Below are 20,886 nucleotides of genomic sequence, written 5' to 3' on the forward strand. Positions count from 1 at the left end.
GTAGTTGGGAGTAAGGTTAATAAGGTCTTGGGGCTGAATGAAAGCAAATGTGTTCCCCTTTCCCCCCATTAAATTTTATTAAATCGCCAGTTTGTATTCAAGCTAGTAGCAAAAGGCAATAAAATAAAGACTAACACATGGGAATTTATAGGTATAATAAATCTTTTAGTGAACAGTGAGCAAATATATTGTGCAAAATAAAGAAATAAAGAAAAACAGTCAGAATGCTATTTATAATCCTTTTTCCTGATACTCATTCATAACAAGGCTTATTCTGTACTATCCCCCAATTTTCCTATTGCGTCGGACTCCCATTGGACTAGCTATAACAGTTTCTTTGTGTCTAAGCTATACACTTACCTCACTTGAGTGTCACTCTTATTCTTACTTTAATCAATTTCTTTAAATTCATTTGATTCCATAGAAGTGATTGCATGAGGAGGGAGCTTGACCTCAAAACCTATGGCTGGGCTCATTAATTAAATTCCCCAGGCTTGTGAGAGGGATGCCTTTGTGTTGCTAGATTCCAATGTAAAATCCTAGAAAGTTAGATGTTTCTGCCATGTTCAATTCAATTCAAAACAGTAAGCATTTATTAAGCAACTGCTCTGTGTGTATATAATATGCATAAATATCTCTTTCTGTGTTTCTGTCTGTCTAGTTATCTGACTATCTCTCTGTCTTTGCGATGTATACACAATTTCCAGAGACAAGCAGTGTGGCACATTAGGTGGAAAACCTGTATTCCTGTGTAGCCTCTGACTCACAGAGCCTGTGTCACCCTGAGCATCACCTAACCCTTCGGTGTCCCAGGCACTGAATATGACATTTTAGTGCAGAAGTCAGCTTCTTTTGATCAAGAGAGTTTCTGCTCAAGAGTCTTCTCTTCCCCCCCAATCCCACCCCATACCAGTAGAGAACTGTGGGCTTGTCACCTCCCTATTCTGGAAAGCCATGCTTCCTCCACTGTGGTCAAAGCTGCTTTGAGTTATGTTTATTCATTGGGTTCCAGTTCTCTCGAACCACCCTTCCCCCAATCTTCAGACATTGACATCTATACAGTCTTTCCAGTCTTGTGCTTTTAAAAAAGTTGATTTTGTTTGGGAGGAGGTCCCAAGTTTTGCCTTTATGCCTTTATCATTATGCTTTAGATCTCGAATAAACCTTAGTAATATATCCCAACTCCTTGATAAAGATAAGATAATTGAGTTCCAAAACAGAGAAAGTGGCGTACCTGAAGTTGCCTGATTTTTCATCACAGATTTCTTTACCAATTCAGGTTGTTTCCCACTGTCATAAAAATAATTCACATTGCACCAAGATTTATGAAGTGCCAACAACTAAGCTAAGTGCCAGTGATACAAAGACAAATGAGAATCAGGAATTCACATGCTAATGGGGGAAGACAACTTGTTCACATACAAGTAGATGTTCATTAGGTGTCTAATGAATATAGGGTAGTTTGGGGAGGAGTGCCCTAGCATGGGGCTTCTTAAACTTTTTCCTCTGGAGACCCCTCTTCTCCTTTAGGCAGCAGCATTGTGTGGTCTGAGGTCATGTCTGGTGCAAAGTATACATGCTTTGTCTTCAGAAGCTGGGCTACAATGAAGTTGCAGCTGCAACATGAGCAAGCCCTGCCTTCAGAAACACCTCAGATTCATAATGCATTTGATTTAAATTAATTTTTGGTCATTGCATGTTCAGAAACCTTTTATTGTTGCCAGATTTTTCTCAACCTCATATGGAGTCATGGCTCATAGTTTAAGAAGCACGGCACAGCCTGGGGGACCAGGAAAAGTTCGTAAAGAGAAGGATGATTGAGCTCAGTCTTGAAGGGTGTCAAAAAGTGGAAGTGAGAGACATTCCAAGGATGAGCAGCAGCCAGTGTAAAGATTCTGAGGAGGAAGATAGAGATATCTGTGGGGGGTAAAGTAGGATTGGAAAAGTAGGAAGGGGCCATATGGGAAGGGCTTTAAAGGCCCAATAGAGGAGCTTAGATTTGATCTCTAAGGCAATAGGGAGATTCTGGTATTTGTGAAGTGGTGGTGGTAGGGACCTCCATGATCAGATCTATGTTTTAGGAATATCATTTGAGATTAGAGTGGAGAGAGACTTGGGTCAGGTTGACCAAAATGGCTACTATTACAGTAGTTCATTGAGAGGTAATGACCACCTGAACATATGGTTCAGGTATGAATGGCAGGGAGGGAACAGTAGATATGGGAGAGGTGCCAGAGAGCTAGAAACCAGATTTAGCAGCTGATTGTAAGTAAGCAAGGGTGAGATTTGGAGGATGACTGAAGTAAGCCTGGGTGACTGGGATAGTGACCCCCTTGACAGCAGGAGAGGTTATGGGGAAGAAAAGACTGAATCCTGGTTTGTCCCACAGGCTGGTTACCTCATTGTTACCTTTAGCTTCTCATTCTCTGTCACATACACCTAGCCCTCCATATCCAATCTGAAGGTGGGTCTGCCTGCCGTAAGTCTCTCCCCACTCCAATCCATTCTCTGCTCAGATGCCAAAGTGATTTTTCTAAAGTTTAGGTTTGACCATGTAGCCCCCTATTCTGGAAATTCCAGGGGCTCCCAACTCTGTCTGCATTTTCACTTCTTGTCCCCCTTCTTGGAATTGTCTCCCTCCTCATGTCTGCTGTTTTCAGGAAACCTATTCTGATCTAGGCTAGTGCCTTTCATATGTTGGTTATCTCGAATTTGTCCTACATGTAGCTTATTAGTGCTTGTCTCTCAAATTAGACTGTGAGGGAGAAAAGGAAGAAATAAGTATTTTTTAAAGCACCTACTTTGTGACAGATACTGTGCTAAGGGTTTTGCAAATACCGTGTTTCCCCGATAATAAGACCTATCCCGAAAATAAGCCCTCCCCCTACTGTGTGAGATTCCTCTAAAATAAGCCCTCCCCCGAAAATAAGCCCTATTGAGATTGCTACTGTAGTGAAGGTGATCCCCTGCGCTACACGCTACATTACGGTACCCTCTGTATGCACCGTGCCCCCCCCCGGGTGAAACGCACGCCGTGCTCCGAGCTGCATCTAATCAGAGCTGCAGCAGTGAGCACGTCATCCTGTTCTTCCCCAGTGATTTGGTTGCTGGCGCCATTGAGAGCAGTGCCGCGGAGGAGAGCTGAGGCAGGACAACATAAGCTCTCCCCTGAAAATAAGCCCTCTGGTGTTTTTCTTTCCAAAAAAATAATAAGACAGTGTCTTATTATCGGGGAAACACGGTATCTCATCTGATCCTGAGATGGAGACTGTTATCCTTATTTTTCAGTTAAGGAAACTGAGACAGAGAGAAGTTAGGTGATTTTTCCCAGGGTCACACAGCTAATAATTGTCGTTGGTCAAATTTGAACTCAGGTCTTCCTAACTCCACGGTTCATCCCTCTAGCAACCTGTGAGCTCTTTGAGAACAAGAACTCTCTCTTTTTCCTTTCTGTATACCCCTGGCACTTAATATAGTACCTCACATACAGTAGACACTTAATAAATGTTTCATGACTGAATGACCAAAATCAGTAGTGAGATGATAGGTATTAAGAGTATATGGTTTCCTTGTTACATTCTTTCTTTAGTTGACAAAGGACAGAAAGATATTTTCTGGGTGTGCTTTTCATTGTATAGTTCATCACTTAAACATTCCTTTAGCTAGGGAATTCATTTACTTGAGTTCAGAATGTTTTTTTTTTTTTTTTTTTTTTGTGGAATTAGTCTGAATGCTCCCGAAAGGTGGTGGCATCTTTCCTTTTCTTTGCACTGGCACCTAAGGTAGGAATAGTGACCATTTTCCTGGAAGATTTGTGTCTTGTTACAGTTTCCTTTTCTCTTCTGTTTTGAATTTGAATTGAATTGTTACTTGTTTTTAAGATCCGTTCTCCAGAAGGTCATTTCATTACAAGTTAGTTGCTTGTTTGCTTATCACCTTTCAATGCCCAATATCCAATTAATCCATCAAATTCTTCAGGATTGGTGGAGCTTTCACTGTATCCTCACTTACATTTTCACCTTGTAGTTTCCTCAGTCTAGTTAACTAGACACTGGAGCTTTTCATAGACTCAATCATTATTTCTCTTTTAGAAAACATCTGTGCTTTTAAAATCAAGTATGGACAATTTGGAGAATGCATTTGAAACAGAGCCCTTAGAACAGTTAGAAGAGCTTCTTGTTCATGGTGGGGCAGTTAGGTGATGCCATAGTGGATAAAGTTCAAATTAGGCCTCAGACACTTAACTAGCTGTGTGGCCCTGGGCAAGTCACTTCACCCAATTTGTCTCAGTTTCCTCATCTGGAAAATGAGCTGGAGAAGAAAATGGCAAATCATTCCAGTATCTTTGCCAAGAAAACCCCAAATAAGTTCATGAAGAGTCAGACACTATTGAAATGGCTGAACAAGAATTCTGCAGGGCACATTAAATCTCTGTAAATTTATCTGGGATTCCCCCCTCACTTTTTTTCAAGTGAGAAAGCAATCTGGTTTTGCTTCCCTGTTATGTTACGTTAAAAAAAAAATTAAAGTGACCTACATATGCTTCTGACACTCTCTTAATAGTGTCAGATGTTCACATGGCAGTTCACCAGCAAATTGGGTAAGGTTCAGACAGAAAAGTGAGACCCTTGTGTGTAATTTGTGAAAATACCACAAAGTACTTGCTGGGTAACTCTTTAGATAGTATAAAAATTGTGAAAAAAAATTAAAAACTACTTAATTACCAGTATTCTCTACTTTAAGAAGACAGCATTTAAATATCTAAAATGATAAATATATGAGTGATTCAGTGATGTTGCAAAAGGATTCTTCATTTGGTAGAAAGTTTCTAAAAAGCTCATGGCCTTACACTTAAAGCAGATGACTTCCTCTTTCACTTTATTGAGGGACCTGCCCAAAGTGAGCCCTTTCAGCTACTTTTGTTCCTTAAAACTCCTCAGCCTCATCATGCTCTTTGTCCTCCTTGGAGCTGATTAGAGAAGAAAAGACATCCCTGCTCCTTACTAAAAGTAATCTACCTTGTGTCTTTGGTCTCCTGCCCATTTCTAGGCCCCTTCTTTAGCAGGCACTTCTAGCTCTGTCTCTCTCCACTGCCTTAAGCATTCTGTGGCCCCCAATATTTTAAAAGAAAGGAAGAGCCTTTGCTTGACTCCTCTGCTCCTTTTTGGTGGGCTCTTTACCACTAAACGGGTTGACATCTTCCATGACGTTGGCTGACATCTTTGACAAATATACGTCTCCTCGTTTTTTGCCTCACTTGATATTGATAATCAAAGGGTTGTCAAATCACATTATCCCTTCTGTCTGAAATAATCCTTTATGATGTTAACATAAGCATGTGAGATACTTCCCCGGGGGTGTCATTTTGCTCAGCCAGTGTGGTGGCTTTGTCAGTTCCCACACACACCAAGTCCAGTGTCTTGCATTCTCTGTGCCTTTTGGATGGTCAGTACACTGGCTGTGTCTGGCTGTTCTGCTGTGCAGGGTCACTTGTCAAAGTCTGCCCGTTTCTTTCTTACTCCTTCACCAACCATGCCATTGAAAATCTATCTAAACTATTATTAAAAAGGCTTTTAAAAATATGGGAAGAGCCTAGTTTGTAGTTATTCATTTGTTCTCAATTGCCTTTTTTTATAGTAATAGCTGTCATTTTTTTCTTATCATTCCAAATCTTTCCTCTTTCTGACTTCTTGAAAACCAGTCCCTCAATATCATCAGAATTCTGTTGTCTCCAAACAAGCATTGGTGTCTGCTTGGTCTGGTCATTCTTCTTTTCACATTTTTGCTCTCTTTAGTTTTATTTCTATTTCTTCAGACAGGATTAGAATCCACACATGGTTCTTCCATTGTGATTGTTGGACAGAGTTGTAGTAGCAGCTAGGTGACACAGTGTGTAGAGTACTGGGCCTAGAGTCAGGAGGACTGCAGGTTAAATTCAGTCTCAGACATTGGATGATCCTGGCTAAGTCTGGTTACTGTATCTGTCTCAGTTTCCTCAGCTGTAAAAAGAGGGTAAAAGCACCTGTCTCCCAAGGTTATTAAGGATAGAAGTGATTTGTAAACCTTAAAGCACGTGTGAGTGCTGGCTATGATGGTGGTGATGTTAATGTTTTCAACAGATCTTTTCCATTTTTCATCTGTTGTCATCTTTCCAGTTTCATCCTTAAGTGTGCTCAGAATAAACCGTTTAGAATTTATCACCCAGCTTTCTGGAAACACATTTTCCCTTCCACCACTCCCTGCTTTTTTTATAAGACAATACTGCTCTGCATCATCTTCCACTCTTTTCCTCAGTAAGGTTTTGAAAATGGCTTTTTATAGTCTACTTGAATATTTTCCTTGGCTGCTCTCTCTGCTTAGCAAGAAAGAGCCAGTCAGTAAGCATTTATTAAGTGCACACTGTATGTTGTATGAAATACTGAGAATACAACGGAAGGAGCAAAAGACAGTCCCAGCTCTCAGGGAGCCTACAGTTTAATGAGAGATGACATGCTGATAGCCATGTGCATATACATTGTCGAGAAACACCCACCCACCCAGCAGTGGGAAGACACTAGAATTCAGGATAATTGGGAAAGGTTTCCTGTAGAAAGTGGGGTTTGAACTGGGACTTCAAGGAAGCCAAACCTTTGCTGGATGCTGTTAAAGGAATGTATATTTTTAAGATCTTCCCTGCCCCTAGGCTTAAGAGCACCTAGAGCCTGTGGTGGGAGGCTTGATTTTCAGGAGATACTTTGTGATTAGGCAGGGAGTCAAGAGGGTTGTGACATTCTCTGAGCCCGGAGAAGGCTATATAAATCCTGATGGGAGGCGTTGTTTTGGGGCTCACTTTGAGAAGTGCTGTGTGATTTGACCAGACGAGACTCTGGGCAGCTGTTGAGAGCCCCCAGCTTTGAAAAACCCAGATGTTGATGTTTCCCTCTCTGGAGACTGACTAGGTATGGATGTAATGGTCAGACAGTTGGAGGCCTGTCTGCTTGATATGTTTTTCTGTTTTCTTGTAACTTTTGCTTTATAACTTCTGTATATATACTCTGAAGTTTGGAGTGCTGACTTTTTCCCTTGAACAAGGTAAATGATATATTCGATTGATTAAAGCAAGATTGTTAACCCATTTTGAGTTGCTTTTCTTTAGAAAAGCAGATCTAAGAACCTGTGTTGGCAGCCACCAGGGGGAAGCTGGGGTGCTTGCTGCAACAGATGCTGCGGCTTCTTAGCTTTTGGAGCTCGTTGTTGTGTCATTTTCCTTAAATTTCCTTTGGGAATTGTGGCAGTCTGTGCCAAGGTCTGTGTCTTCAGGAATTGTTTTAGCTGTGCGTTATATCCTGCATTGTGTTCTTCATGCTAGTTCTTGATTTGATTCTTTACTATGTTGGTCTGATTCCTCACTTCACTCATATTAAAATGACTCCTCTATCAGTAACCAGCCATTTTCTGTCTCTTAAGATGTAGTCAACATACATCATTTGTGTGATGTCCTGTGTCTGGTCCCATCTGCCTTTCTTCTTGAAGAAATTATTCATGATGTAGAGGCATAGGGCATTGATAAGGTAGGTCTACAAGCCTTTCACTTTTTTCATTTTTTGATGCTGTGTTTTCCAGTGTTTTTGGCTGTCCTTCCCAATAATCCCCGTTTCAGTGAAGCCTCAGAAAATTAAGCTGTATGTTCATAAGGTCATTGTTTGAGAGCCTAAAGGAACCGTAGAGTTGATTTATTTTGGCAAGTTTTATGAAGAACCTCTGTGGATATTCTTTATAGAATTTCTCTACCACCTCATCATCTTTAAAATCAGATGTCAGTATATAAACTACCGTTATCTTCCTGGGGATCTTTTTCCTTATGCTCATCCTAAACGTGGTGTGAAGTATGGGCTTTAGTTGTTGTTTCTGCCTTTGGAAGCACCCCTTACACACGATCCCTTTGAAAGAAAAATGATTCATAAGAGTGTGTGTGTGTGTGTGTGTGTGTGTGTGTATGATATACTTTTATTTTTTAATCTTAGATTCTGTGTGACCCAATAATTATTCCTGGTTCCATTTTGGAACCAGAGTACCAAACCCTACCTCAGATCTTGCACTTCTCCAGGATGGCTGCCTAGCACTAGATTGCCAAACTTGGAAAGCCAGTTGCCAGTTGGATTTCCCATCCTGCATTCCTCCACTACACAGATTCCACCACAGTTCACAGCGGTTCTGATTTCAGCTATTTAGTAATAATAACTGATACTTATATGCTTTAGTCTTTTCTAAGTGTTTTCCCTATTGTAAGGAATACAGTAGCCTCCCCAGCCCAATAAATGAAGAGGCCCCAGGGACACTTGAAAACCCCTGAGTCAAAATATTAGAGGAGGAACCACAGGAGAGGCCAAAGCTTTTTGGGGGTTGGAAAGAGTATGGATATCAGTGAGTTGCCTGTTCCCCTCACCTTTCTCCCTGGCAAAATTAAGCACCAGTGCTGAACCTTGACCCAGGTCCTAGCTGGCTCCCTGCCTCCCAACTTCTGATACCATTTGGTCCATAGAAAAACTCTGTAAATCCTACCCTCTTTCACCCGTGTTCAGGACCTCAGAGGACATCCTTGTGTTCATCCTCCATAATTACTACTACCCACAAAAAACTTGCTGACTTCACCATCTCTCTTCCACCTCCCATCTTGTGCTGCATTCTGTCCAGTGGTGCTAGGCATTCTAGCCATGGTGTTTCTCTCCTTAAAAGCTTGAGCCATCACTCTTAATTTGACTAATGATTCAGCAGTCACACCTACTTCCCACATTTTTGCCTTAGGGAATGAGAATAGGGAAGACTGAATCTGGAACCACTCTTCCTAGTTTGGTATTCCAGGCTGTCCCCTAATCTATGATAACACCGAGAGTACCTCAGGCACTACAAGTTTTTCAGTCCCATATTACAGATTAGGAAAATTTAAGATCCAGAGAGATTTGGTGACTCCACAGCCAGTAATAGCAAAAGGTGAGTCTGAGCTGAGGCCTTTTGATTCCAATTTATATCACTTACCTGCCCCTCTGTCTACTAGGGACAAAGTCCTTGGGATAAAACACAACCTTTTTGGAAAGCAAAATTCCCAGGAATCCCTGTCACTTGCTTCTGGTGGCTGCCTCTAGCTAGGGGATGTAGCTGGAAAGTCCCGAGTTGGTGAAATTTGGCCATGTACTCCTTCTCTGTAGAATGTTCTCCTTATTACTCTGGAAATAGTGAGGGTGTACTCATTTATACCCATTGCAGTCTGGCTCTTATGCTGTTTTCAAGGTTCATTGTATGTTCTTCATACACTTCATTATAAGCAACCAAACTGCTTTGATGTTCCCTTTACATAACATTCCATTTCCATCTCTCATCCCAGTGCCTTTGCTGTCCTCCCCGCCCCTCCCTTCCCCTCCCCCCCCACACCCCTGGACTGCCCTCCTTTCTCACCTCAGCCTCTTAGAATCCTTAGTTTCTTTCAAAGCCTAGTTAAGTGCCATCTCCTTTATGAGATCTTCCTTTTCTGATGGCTGCTCTCCCCCCCCCCCCCCCCACCCCCCTTGGCATTGTGAGTACCCTGCTCCCTCCCCAAAATGATTTTTTGTCTATTTTGTATTTACTTGCTTGTGTAGGTGTTGTTTCGAACCATTAACAGCTAAGCTTCCTGAAGGCAGGCCTACTTTTTGTTTGTGTATCCTCATTACCTAGCATATTAATGCATGTTAAATGACTGTGAACCTAGCCAGACAGCATAGCCAGCATAGCTCAAACTCATCACACTGCTATAAAAACAATGGAATTATATTTTCATGAGACGCCATCTTCTGGAGAAAGGGCCACATGTTTCAAGGGAAGAGAAGCAGCTTTGCTTTTGTCTCTGTTCTTGTCCTTGCTCTGTAGTTTTCAGGGTACTGGCCTCTTCTCCAGCCTGCTTTTGATCATCAGAGCCAGAGAGCTCCATAGAATTCTCCTGTTTCCCCTTGTAACTTAGTGTATAGCATTTAGTAGCTGTTCTAAATCCTCAGTTGTCAGGCAGTCAGTTCTTGTTGAGACTTCATAATCAAGTAAAACAAAACGGTTTCTCTAAGGGGAGGGGTGTCGTCCCATGCCAGATTACATTGGTACCTGCATGGAGCTGTAGAATGAGAGTTTTGCTGTTTTTGTTGAAATTTGCAGCATTAGAAAAGAAGCAGTTAGGCTTAAACAAATGTAAACTTTTCCAATCATGCGAAGATTGTTTTACAGTAAAGTAAAAATAACTCCTGATAATTTCTAGATTTGGAGTGAGTATCTTAGTGCTGATCTTTTCAGTATGGTGATGGACTTCTCTGATTTGGAGAGGAATTTCTGTTTCTGGTGTTGTTCTTTTGGATCGTGCTGTTCCTGGGAGGCTAAACCCAGCAGTACAGTTCTGACGTTATGTGTCTCTCTGGGTAAAGACGGTTCAAGGCTAATAATGCTCACCTAATTACATGAAACATAAGAGAAGTAGCTTGCTTTTAAAATATGTGATTAGGAAAAGCAGATTGCAAATATTAAATAGCATAGGAACCATATTGATTGTGTATGGCATTTAGCCGGTAATTAAATACTGTCTTCCATAGGGCTGTGCACATAATAGGTGTTAAATAAATATGCGATAAAGGAATACTTGAAATCCTGAGGCTGTGACCGCTGTTATTGAGATGGACTGAGCATGAATAAAGCTTATTTTTTCATTGTCTGCAGACCCAGTTACTTTGTCTAAAACCAATGTCAGATCTTGCTACCAAAATTTATGGTGACTTTCATTTACAGAGGCTGGAGAGGCAACAAATAAATATTTGAAGCATATTCAAACATTTTTAAAATAAGAATCACATGGACAGCTAGAGAGCAGTCTGTACTTGGAGTCATAGTACCTGGGGTCACATCCTGCTTCTTTTCCTTATTTCATCTTTAACTTTGAATGAATCACTTCTCTCTCATGGCCTCTATTTCCTGCTCTAGGGAATGACAGTATTGGACTAGAATTCAAGGGTGGGACACCTGTGATCTCGAGGCCATGTGTGGTTCTCTAGGTCCTCACGTGTGGCCCTTTGACTGAATCCAAACTTCACAGAACAAATCCTCTTGATAAAAGGATTTGTTCTGTAAAACTTGGACCACACTCAAGGACTTTGAGGGCCACAGGAACCCCGCCTGATCTCTGAGGTCCCTTCAAATTCAAAATCCTATGATTGTTTGGTTTGCTAATAGGCTATTTCGTTAAATTCTCACAATTCCAACTCTGCTGACTAGTTAACAAAGAAATTGAAATTGTCTCCTGTTTGTGGCTTGCCTGTTCCGAGCCTCTCCCAGTTCCCTACCGATAATTTAGAATTTTCTTTTGTGTTTTCAGTGAACATTTGTCCTGTGCCTTCACGTTTTTTCTTCATGGGGAAAGTAATGTATGCACAAGTGTGGAGATTGCCCAGCACCAGCCAATTTATCTGATTAATGAAGAGCATATACATATGGCCCAGTCGTCCCCTGCACCATTTCAAGGTAAGTGTGCTAAGATGACTTCCAAAGCATCATTCACATTGTCTAATGAAGAGCTTAAAGATAAAGCCTGATTTAAGTAAGTGGATTGTGTGGATCTTGGCCTGTTTGTTATTTCACAAGGAGACATTTTACTCCAGCACTTACCTGGAAAACTTGTCATACTTGTGGCTAAACCACCTCTACTGGGGATCCCAACATATCAGAGTTGGAAGAGCTAACAAGGCCCAGCTAATCCAACCCAGGCCGGAATCAGAATCCCTTTGATAACCTGCCCACATGGTCACCCACGTGGTCTTGGCAGTCTCTCCTGAGGAAAAACCCATTTCTTCCTGACACAAGCTCCTTTGGATTATTGCTCAGATGTTTAAAAAGTTTTCCCTCATATTGTAGTTCTGCCTCTTTGAGTTATCATCCTTCTTCATATAACTAAAATTGACTATGAGACCATTCTTTAAGTCCATTCTCAACCTCCCCATTTCCTTCAGCAGTTCTTCATGTCATGCTCTGGAAGCCCTTCCCCATCCTGGTCCTCTTCCATAGATACTTTGCAGCTAAGGTGTGACCATGAAGGAGGACAGTGTTCCCTCTGTGGTGTGGCCAGATCACAGTACAGCAGGACTGTCATCTATTCCACACCAGCCCCAGTCCTAGACAATACAACTATATGAGACAGCCTAAAAGGGCCTATTGACCAACGAATAAGAAATTTGTTCTGGGTGGCCTTCGGTTGTATGTGTAATGTCAGCTCTAAAATGGTATCTTTGCCAGGGACACACCTGTGAGCCCTGTATCAGGAAGGCTGAGACTGGCCTCAGTGACTGCTTGAGCTTGGCAGTTCTGAGCTAAGGGCTAAGCTGCTCTCCCACACTAAGACTGGCCAGAATGTGAGGAGCCTCCAGGTGCAGGAGGCCACCAGATTGCCTAAGGATGGTTGAAGTGGAGTGGGTCAAAGTTCCCATGCTGGTCAGAGTGAGGTTCCAGCCTGGAAGTAATAGGGAGAAAGGGAGACCTTGCCTTTAAAAAAAAATGACATAGTTATAGAAGAAAATAGAGCATTTCCTACATAGTCAAAGAAGAAAAATAACTTTGCATCAAATGAGTTAGTTGACAAATCTTTAAATACAGAATTTTATTGCTTCTCAGGTTAGTTAACCTGATATCAGTGATGATGGGTTGTAATATGATGCACAATTAATATTAAACTCGGCATTTTTCGTTTCAGTAATGGTAGTTGCTCCATCTGGTGTATGGTGCCTTTTGGAAATGTCAGTGTTTTATTTCCTCATAAGAACTGAAAAGAATTAATAGACCAAACCCAGATTAATGCATATTAAATTATAAAAGTTAACTTCTTGACTGAAAATTAATGAAATTTTTTTCATTGCCTTAATATTTGTAAAAGACTAACCTAATCATATTGTACCACTGTATTCTGAGTGTATTCTGTATGTATTCTGAGTCAGTGTTTTTAATCTTCTTATTTCATAATTCTCTTTGAACAACATTTTCTTTAGTTTTGTGGCATATCATCACCAAAGAAGTTTAGCAGAAATATACTTAAAATCAGGCAAAGCATAATTTCTATCTAACATTCTGGTAGAATTGGCTAAAAGATTTTCATCGACACAATGATAGGCTATCATATGAATAATTAACATCTGATCAACAGTTCTTGGCATTCTATAAAGCATATTGATTTAGCTTAATGAAAAGTCTACCAGTTGAATTCAGAATTACAGAAGAAACAGATCATCATCACAGGGACTGGTTATAATTTATCATTGCCAAAATGAAAACTTGGGCCACATTGTAGGATCATGGATCTTGAGCTAGAAGGTGCGTGAGATACCTAACCAACCCATCCTGTTCCAGATGACAGTTGAGTCACTTGCCCAAGGTCACAGAAGGAGCTAGAGACAGAGCTGAATTTAGGCTCCTTCCCTCTTCTGCAGGCTGCTCCGTGAGCGCTCCCCAAGGGGTTGGCTGGTTCTATCCTGGTAGCCCCTGCCAATGGGCGTCAGGGTCCCTGCATGTGTGTGCCCAGGGGTCTTAACTCTTTACCAGTGCACTAGTTTAATGCAAGTAAACCGTAGGCTCTGCCTCATTGTGTCTCTCTGTCCCCTCCTCTGGGCGGCCTCAGAGAGCATCTGATTAATGTCCCACAGAAACATGAAGTCCTGTAGTTAGAGGGACCTAGAAGTCACCTGCTATAACGTTTCACTCGGTGCAGGTTACCCCTCTACAAAACTGGGTGGTAGAGTGAAATGTGTATAAGGTGTGTCATCATCACGTTTGGAAATTAGAAGAGAGCTTGGGAATGGCATGCTGAAGCCCTGCGTTCAGATGCAGCTTCTGACTGTCTGTATGACCCAGAGCCAGTCACTTCACTTATGTTTGCCTTAGTTTCTTCATCTGTAAAACGAAGGTAATATTAGCACCTGTCTCCTGGGGCTCTTGTGAGGATAAAGTGAGATAACAGTTCAAAATAGCTTTGAAAACCGTAAACCAATATATACATATTCATTGTTACTCTAGCACTTCCAAGGAGTGGGGGATGACTCATCACCTCTTATGGCAGTCCATTAGGCTTTTGGACACCATCAAAGGACCTGAGCTTGAATTCTGGCACTGGGAGTTACTATTTATGTGATCTTGTCCCTCAGGTTTTTCTTCTGTAAAATAAAAACATTGAATTAGATGACCTTGAAGGTTTGTCTCAGCTTTAAATTCTGTCATCCTCGACAGGTGGTGATGTATATCTCCTTAAGATCTAAAGATGATCAAGTCATTTTTAGTATAACATAAAATATTATTTTAAGGGCTCTCCATATGCTCCCCACCCACTGCTGCCAAATTAATTTTTCTTATGAAGAGAACAAGTGGCATGCACCACCACACTGATTTTGGTTTGTGTTATAGAGAAATTACTATAACATTTAAAACACTGCAAATCTGAAGATGGTGTAACAGAGCTTGTCGGGATATTATTGGGCTAGACCTGTCATTTTAAATTGGTGTAGGGATTCCTGGTGAGGAAATTCCCTCCACCAGCATAGGCCTGCAGTTATCAGGCAGCTCAGACCTGTAGTTCCCAGGAGTCGTCTGAAGCCTTCGGAGAGCAAGAACTGGCTCCATCACATAGTCTAAATTGGATTCGAACCCCCAAAGACAAGTCTATCCACTGTGCTACCCTGCTTCTCATAGCAATGCTATGAATTAGTGAAGTGATTTTAAAATGTATTTCATTGAATAAGAACATTAAGTACTATTGTGGTCACATCTGTCATTTACCTGTTTTAAGAAAAAACAAAATCAAAGAAAGGCAACAAGGAAGTAAATGGAATCTATCAGTTCAGGGCTCTACCTAAAGCAGGAAAAATAGTCTTCAAAATAATACTCCTCATCTAAGCTCTCTATGGAACACCTGTGTTTAATCTTGCTAGTTTGTCACTAATACTGTAAGCCACAGAAGTCCTCAGTGGTGGAGATCTTAATAATCTACCACATACTCGGTGGAGGAAGCACCTCATTAGGGCAGGTATTGCACTGCCAATAACTGCAAAAGAGCCCCTGGTCTTCCAGACTGCTAATGCAGGGGAGCCTCCCCTACTGCTACTTTTTGAGTGTCATTTTCCATTCGCTAGTTATGTTCCAGAGTAGCAGGAGAAAAATCCAGTCTAGGTGTGTGCCCATTTCTGAGAAACAGCAGTGTGGGAACTCCATCCTCTCCCTTGGGATTCTTGGACAAATTCAGACAAAATCAAAGGGTGCTTTTACCAAACCACAGAAATTTTTACTAAGAAATGTAAAATGCCTACCTGGAAGCCAAAAAATTAAGCTTGATTGTTCAAATTTTTGTTTCCTTACTCCTTTAAAAAAAAATCCTTCCAAGCTAAATTCTGGAAGAAAATGGCATAGAAATTTTAACAGCTAAAAATGCCACTTTAAATATAAGTATTTTGCAGTGACCCTACAAATATTTACAATAAAACCACGATTCCACATTATGATGTCAGATTGGCACATTCATACTTTCTCATGTCACATTGTTTATTTATGTCATACTGCTTATTTGGTGCATAGATTCCATTTTTTGTAAGCATGTCATTTGGGAACCTCAGAAAACACAAAGATAGCATTTACACACTTTGTTTTGAACTGTGATGCATTGCCAATTTCATTTCACTTCCAACATCTGGGATCTTGGCCCTGCGTATACCCCCTCCACCAACACCATGACTGCCCCTCCTGTGACTTTAGTGTCCAGTATTAGAGAGTTCTGGCCAAAAAACACGCCTTGCCTCCATCCTAGTAATAAACCACTTCACCCTTGACTCTGCTGATGCTTGAGTTATATACATATAATCCATTGCCAGACCATGATCACAGTCTTTCCATCTTGAAAGAATCTGCCAGACTGGTGCTGTTAGAAGGCTGCTTCCATGCCATGATGGGACATGGGCTTCAGCTCAAATCCCACTGTCCACAGGAAGCCTTCCCTGGGCCTCTTCGCTGTTACTGCCTTCCCTTTTGGGTTATGTTCCATTTACTCTGTATGTAGCTTGTATGTATATTTTGTGTCCTATCTCCCCTTCCACTCCTCCTTTCTTCATTATAGTGGGAGTTCCTTGAGACTAAGTAGTGTTTTGTCTTTGTTTGTGTATCACCAGCATTTAGCTTAGCTTCTGAACCATAGTAGATATTTTAAAATTGCTTGTTGATTAATTGGAGGAAGACATTGGTGAATACCCTCTATTATATTACAAATCACTATTTTAGCCTATTACAACATAAGGAGAGAACATCTTGTCTCCTTCAATAGGAAGGCTTGTGTAAAGCAGGCTGTTCAACAAGTTGTGTAGTTTGTCACAGAATCACAGCCTTTTAGAAAAGGCTCTCGAATACCCTCAGATTCAGGACATACCTGAATAAAAATCATTTCATCTGTATCATGACTGCAGATCGCCCATCCAGTCTGATGACTGCTTGGAATGACGGGATGATCACTGGAAACCTTAAGCTTGTTCTGCCTCAAAACATTTATATGATTTGAGAAGGATAGAAATAAGAGAGAACAATAGAATGAGAAATGCTTTGTGTCACTGTCATTGTCAAAGGAATTATGAAATAGGGAAATGTGTTTATGAGCAGATCTATGCTTTGACCTAACATCACCACACATGCTGGGGTGCACTTAGGAAGGAGGCATTGTTGTGATATCTTCACCACAGCCCTAGGGTTTCTCTCTTTTTGCAGTGCTGGTGAGCCCCTATGGTCTAAATGGGACACTGACGGGCCAGGCATATAAGATGTCAGACCCAGCCACCCGCAAGCTCATTGAGGAATGGCAGTATTTCTACCCAATGGTGCTGAAGAAGAAAGAGGAGCGGAAGGAGGAAGAGGAGTTGGGATATGATGATGATTTCCCTGTGGCAGTTGAAGTAATTGTTGGTAAGAGAAAATGTTTTGCCTGAAGAACTTTTTCCTCCTCACTTAATTTAAAAATAATAATTCAGATTCACCAGAAACATTCTTCATTACTTTCCTGTCTTGTTTGGTGACTCTCTTGGCACAGTGGAGCATGCTGAGTAGTTCTCTCGCCTGAAGCTCTACTGGTCCCTGCATCCCAAATGCTATTATCATCCTACCAGGCAACTTACTTAAGCACCTGCTCACTGTTGAAAGGATAAAACATATAATTTAATGTAATACTTGATTGGCATCACAATTTTGATCACTGAACGTGGGTCTTAGTTATGGTGAACTGAGTACTTTTGTGGACTATTTCCAAGGTGTATTGACTTTATTTTTGCCGTCACTCCTTATAGGTGGTGTTCGTATGGTATATCCTTCGGCCTTTGTTCTGATCTCTCAGAATGACATCCCAGTGTCTCAGAATGTTGTCAGTACTGGAGGTCACATTGCTGTTGGCCAGCATGGGGTTGGAAGTATGAAAGACCCCAGTCATTGTGGGATGCCACTCACCCCACCCACTTCTCCAGAACAAGCTGTCATAGGTATGTAGACTCATGGAATCTCAGAAGGAGATCTGTGGGATCCTCTGGTCTTCCTTTTACAGGTAGAGGCAACGAAAGCCCAGAGCTAAGTAACCCTGTGTAATGATTAGAACTGGTTTTAAGTGGCAGACTGACCCAAACCAAACTCCATTCCATAGAGCTAACTGAGTGAAAAGCCTTCCGAATTGTAATGAGTTCCATGGCTGCTGTATATTATCATTTCTCAGACCAATCAAAAAGCTGCCACATTTGCATTTTTGTAATTCCCTAGTGGTGGAATTATGTTGCCATAGTATGGAACAAGTATCTGCAAACTTAAACAAGTAAAGTGTTAGAATATATTGTTCTTAGTTTCATTTGCATGCCTCTTGTATTTTGCCCAAAGTGACTGATTCTGAGTCTCATACATCCATTGGCATATCACAAATTTTGTCCATGTGCCAGGTGGCAAAATGCATGCTTCCCTTTTTATAGCCAACAGAAACTGAAGTCTACAAAGGTCAGAGCCTTTGCCTGGCTTATTGCAGCCAGGGACAGAACTGGCAATAGAGACTGTCAGCTTTATTCCTAGCTAGAATTCTGTGCATTAGGAAATTCTGCCTTTCTAAAGTCATTAGAGTTGACAGGTAGCTGGGGTATGGGAGGAAGGAAGCCTTGTCAATATTCTCAATTGACTGCATTGTTAGTGAACATCAGTGCTGGCAGAACTCCAGTGTAGGAAATGGGGAAGCTGTAGGTCTCACAGTGTTTATAGAATTTGAGAAAGTTTTTTTTTTTTTAAATGGATAAGCTTGGAAATCATTTCAATTAAGGCCACTTTTGCTCCTGGGTCAGCTAACAAATTACCCTTGTAACTCTTAGTTTGTCATGCTTTAAGTAATTTTCACGAGAGAAAAGAATTTGGTCAACAAGGATAAGGTAACCCTTACCACTTATTTCTCACCAGAAGTCTTGGCCTTTCACTGAACATTAAAATCATACTTTATATTTATATTTAGATTGTTGTCACATGCCATCTTAATAGCTAAGCTGGGATTTCTTAAAATACTCTAATTTTAGCCATCCTAAAAAGGGGAGCAGAACATGAATTCTTAGTAGATGAAGATTAATGAAATTCTTTTTTCATCCCTTTTGAAATAGTCTAAATATATTGTTTCGTTATCAATTACATCCACCTATAGTACCTTGTTTTTTCATATCCATAGGTAAAAAGTAATAGATATGTTGGAACAGAGAATATATATGCCCTGTGAATTTTGCATGAGATTGGGGCAAATTGGGTTGGCCTAATTAGTCATGAATTGTTATTATGTGTTCTAATTAATGATTTAAAGCCTACATACAATTCAGTGAGTTTATATTGTTCTGGAAGTAGAACTTTAGCTGTGGATCACTAAGTATAACTATTGACTTAACCATACAATAAAATTCTCCTAAAAACATTCAGATAAATGTAGTAATCTCCACAGAGAAAGCGTAGGGGAAATCCTTCTACAAAATACTTCTTGTAATGGTACAGTAACCAGAATTAAAGTATTATATTTAGTTCAAAGTTTGCATCTCATCAAAGATAAAATTTTGAAAATATGAGTACCAACCATAGCTAAAAAAGATTAACCAAAGGCCCCAAATGATACCTAATTGTAAAATGTGACATTTTCATAATAATGTAAAATTACCCAAATTATACATATTGTATACTGGCTCCCTACTGAGGCCACTGAATGCAGCCTTTAAATTCATTAGACTCAGGTGTCTACTCCTCTCTCTACTTTCATTTCTATTCTGAAACCCACTGTTTCCATTGTCTCAGTTAGTGGCCACAGGGACAGAGATGATTTGGTTCATTGGGCTTCTAATGACTTTGATAGCATGTCCAGCTGACAAGTAGGAGTTCTGTTCAGGAGGGCCGGCCTGCTTTGGTTGAGGTTTACAAATACCATGGCCTTTCATCTGGATAGGGATTCTACTTTTTGTGTTGCTTCTGTTGCATGATAAAAACACCTGGACAAAATAAATGTAAAGACATGAAAAAAACACTCCTACGATGAAGGTGTAACCTACATAGCGACTCTTTTAGAAAAGTCAGCCGGAATTTCATCAGCGCCACTTCTATAGTTTGTCTCTAGTCACAGAGGTAGAGCCAAGATGGTGGTGAGGCGGTCATCTTGTGCAGCCTTTGTAGTTTAGGAATCTCCTCCAACTGCCCCTAAGAGTTACTCACAGTCCTCTGCTTGGACAGTTCCAGTGTTGATTTTGACTCCCTCTGTTTTTGTTTTTGCTTTTTGGAGGAGGGAGGGCTGGGCACTTGGGGTTAAGTGACTTGCCCAAGGTCACACGGTTAGTACATTTTAAGTATCTGAGGATGGATTTGAACTCAGGTCCTCCTGACTCCAGGGCCAGTACTCTATTCACTGCGTCACCTAGCCGCCCCCAATCCCCCCATTTTGATCGGTCTCATGGGTCTTTGATTGCCCCACCAGACTGTTAAAGCCTTGGGGAGCCAGAGCATGTCACCTGCCATATTTCTTTTCTGTAGGCCTTTCAGCATCTAGTGTGATATCAGACAGAGGAGACATACAGCAATTATTTGTAGAATTGAAATGAGTTGTGTGGCATCGTGAGATAAAATTGATGAGCTTTTATAGAAGATAACTACCCCATGTTTCCCCAATAATAAGACACTGTCTTATTATATTTTTTGGACAGAAAAACACCAGAGGGCTTATTTTCAGGGGAGGGCTTATTTTAATGAACATTGACAGCAATTTTAATAAACAGGTAAATGTGAACAAAAAAATGTACCTTTATTCAATAATGAATTCAATAAAGAACAGGATGACGCACTCACTGCTGCAGCTTTGACTGGATGCAGCTCGGAGCGCGGCGTGCGTTTCATCCGGGGGGGGGGACAGTGCATACAGAGGGTACCGTAATGTAGCGTGTAGCGCAGGGGATCACCTTCACTACAGTAGCAATCTCAATAGGGCTTATTTTCGGGGGAGGGCTTATTTTAGAGGAATCTAACACAGTAAGGGGAGGGCTTGGGAGGGCTTATTTTCGGATAGGTCTTATTATCGGGGAAACACGGCATATATGTTTATATACATAACAATAAAACTATAATCATATATATATAAATATATAACTACATTTATATATGTATGTGTGAATATGTAGGTGTATGTACACACACACACACACACACACACACTCATACACTCATCTAACTTCTAGATGCTTTTCCAGGAAAATGGAAAAATTGCTGCCCTTCAGAGAGATGTGTTTGGGAGGACGAGGAGGAGAGGAGTCCTTGAGGAAATGCACAGGGATGAGCCACAGGATAGTAATAGTTGTGTTG

General features: G+C 40.9%; 1 protein-coding gene across 4 annotated transcripts in view; it reads left to right on the forward strand.

Annotated features, from left to right (window-relative positions):
• MED13L (mediator complex subunit 13L) overlaps positions 1-20,886 on the forward strand; it is a 428,655-nt gene that overhangs the window by 332,818 nt on the left and 74,951 nt on the right. For all 4 annotated transcript variants that reach the window (XM_069081430.1, XM_069081432.1, XM_069081431.1 and 1 more), the window contains 3 exons: positions 11,363-11,508; positions 16,765-16,959; positions 17,337-17,525. In XM_069081430.1, the coding sequence (XP_068937531.1) occupies positions 11,363-11,508; positions 16,765-16,959; positions 17,337-17,525 (530 nt within the window). The remainder of the gene's footprint in view (positions 1-11,362; positions 11,509-16,764; positions 16,960-17,336; positions 17,526-20,886) is intronic.

Source organism: Petaurus breviceps, unplaced genomic scaffold, assembly GCF_028583685.1.
Source record: "Petaurus breviceps papuanus isolate PSGF00001 unplaced genomic scaffold, PetGlider_PUasm1.0 99, whole genome shotgun sequence".
Taxonomy (NCBI): Eukaryota; Metazoa; Chordata; class Mammalia; order Diprotodontia; family Petauridae; genus Petaurus; species Petaurus breviceps.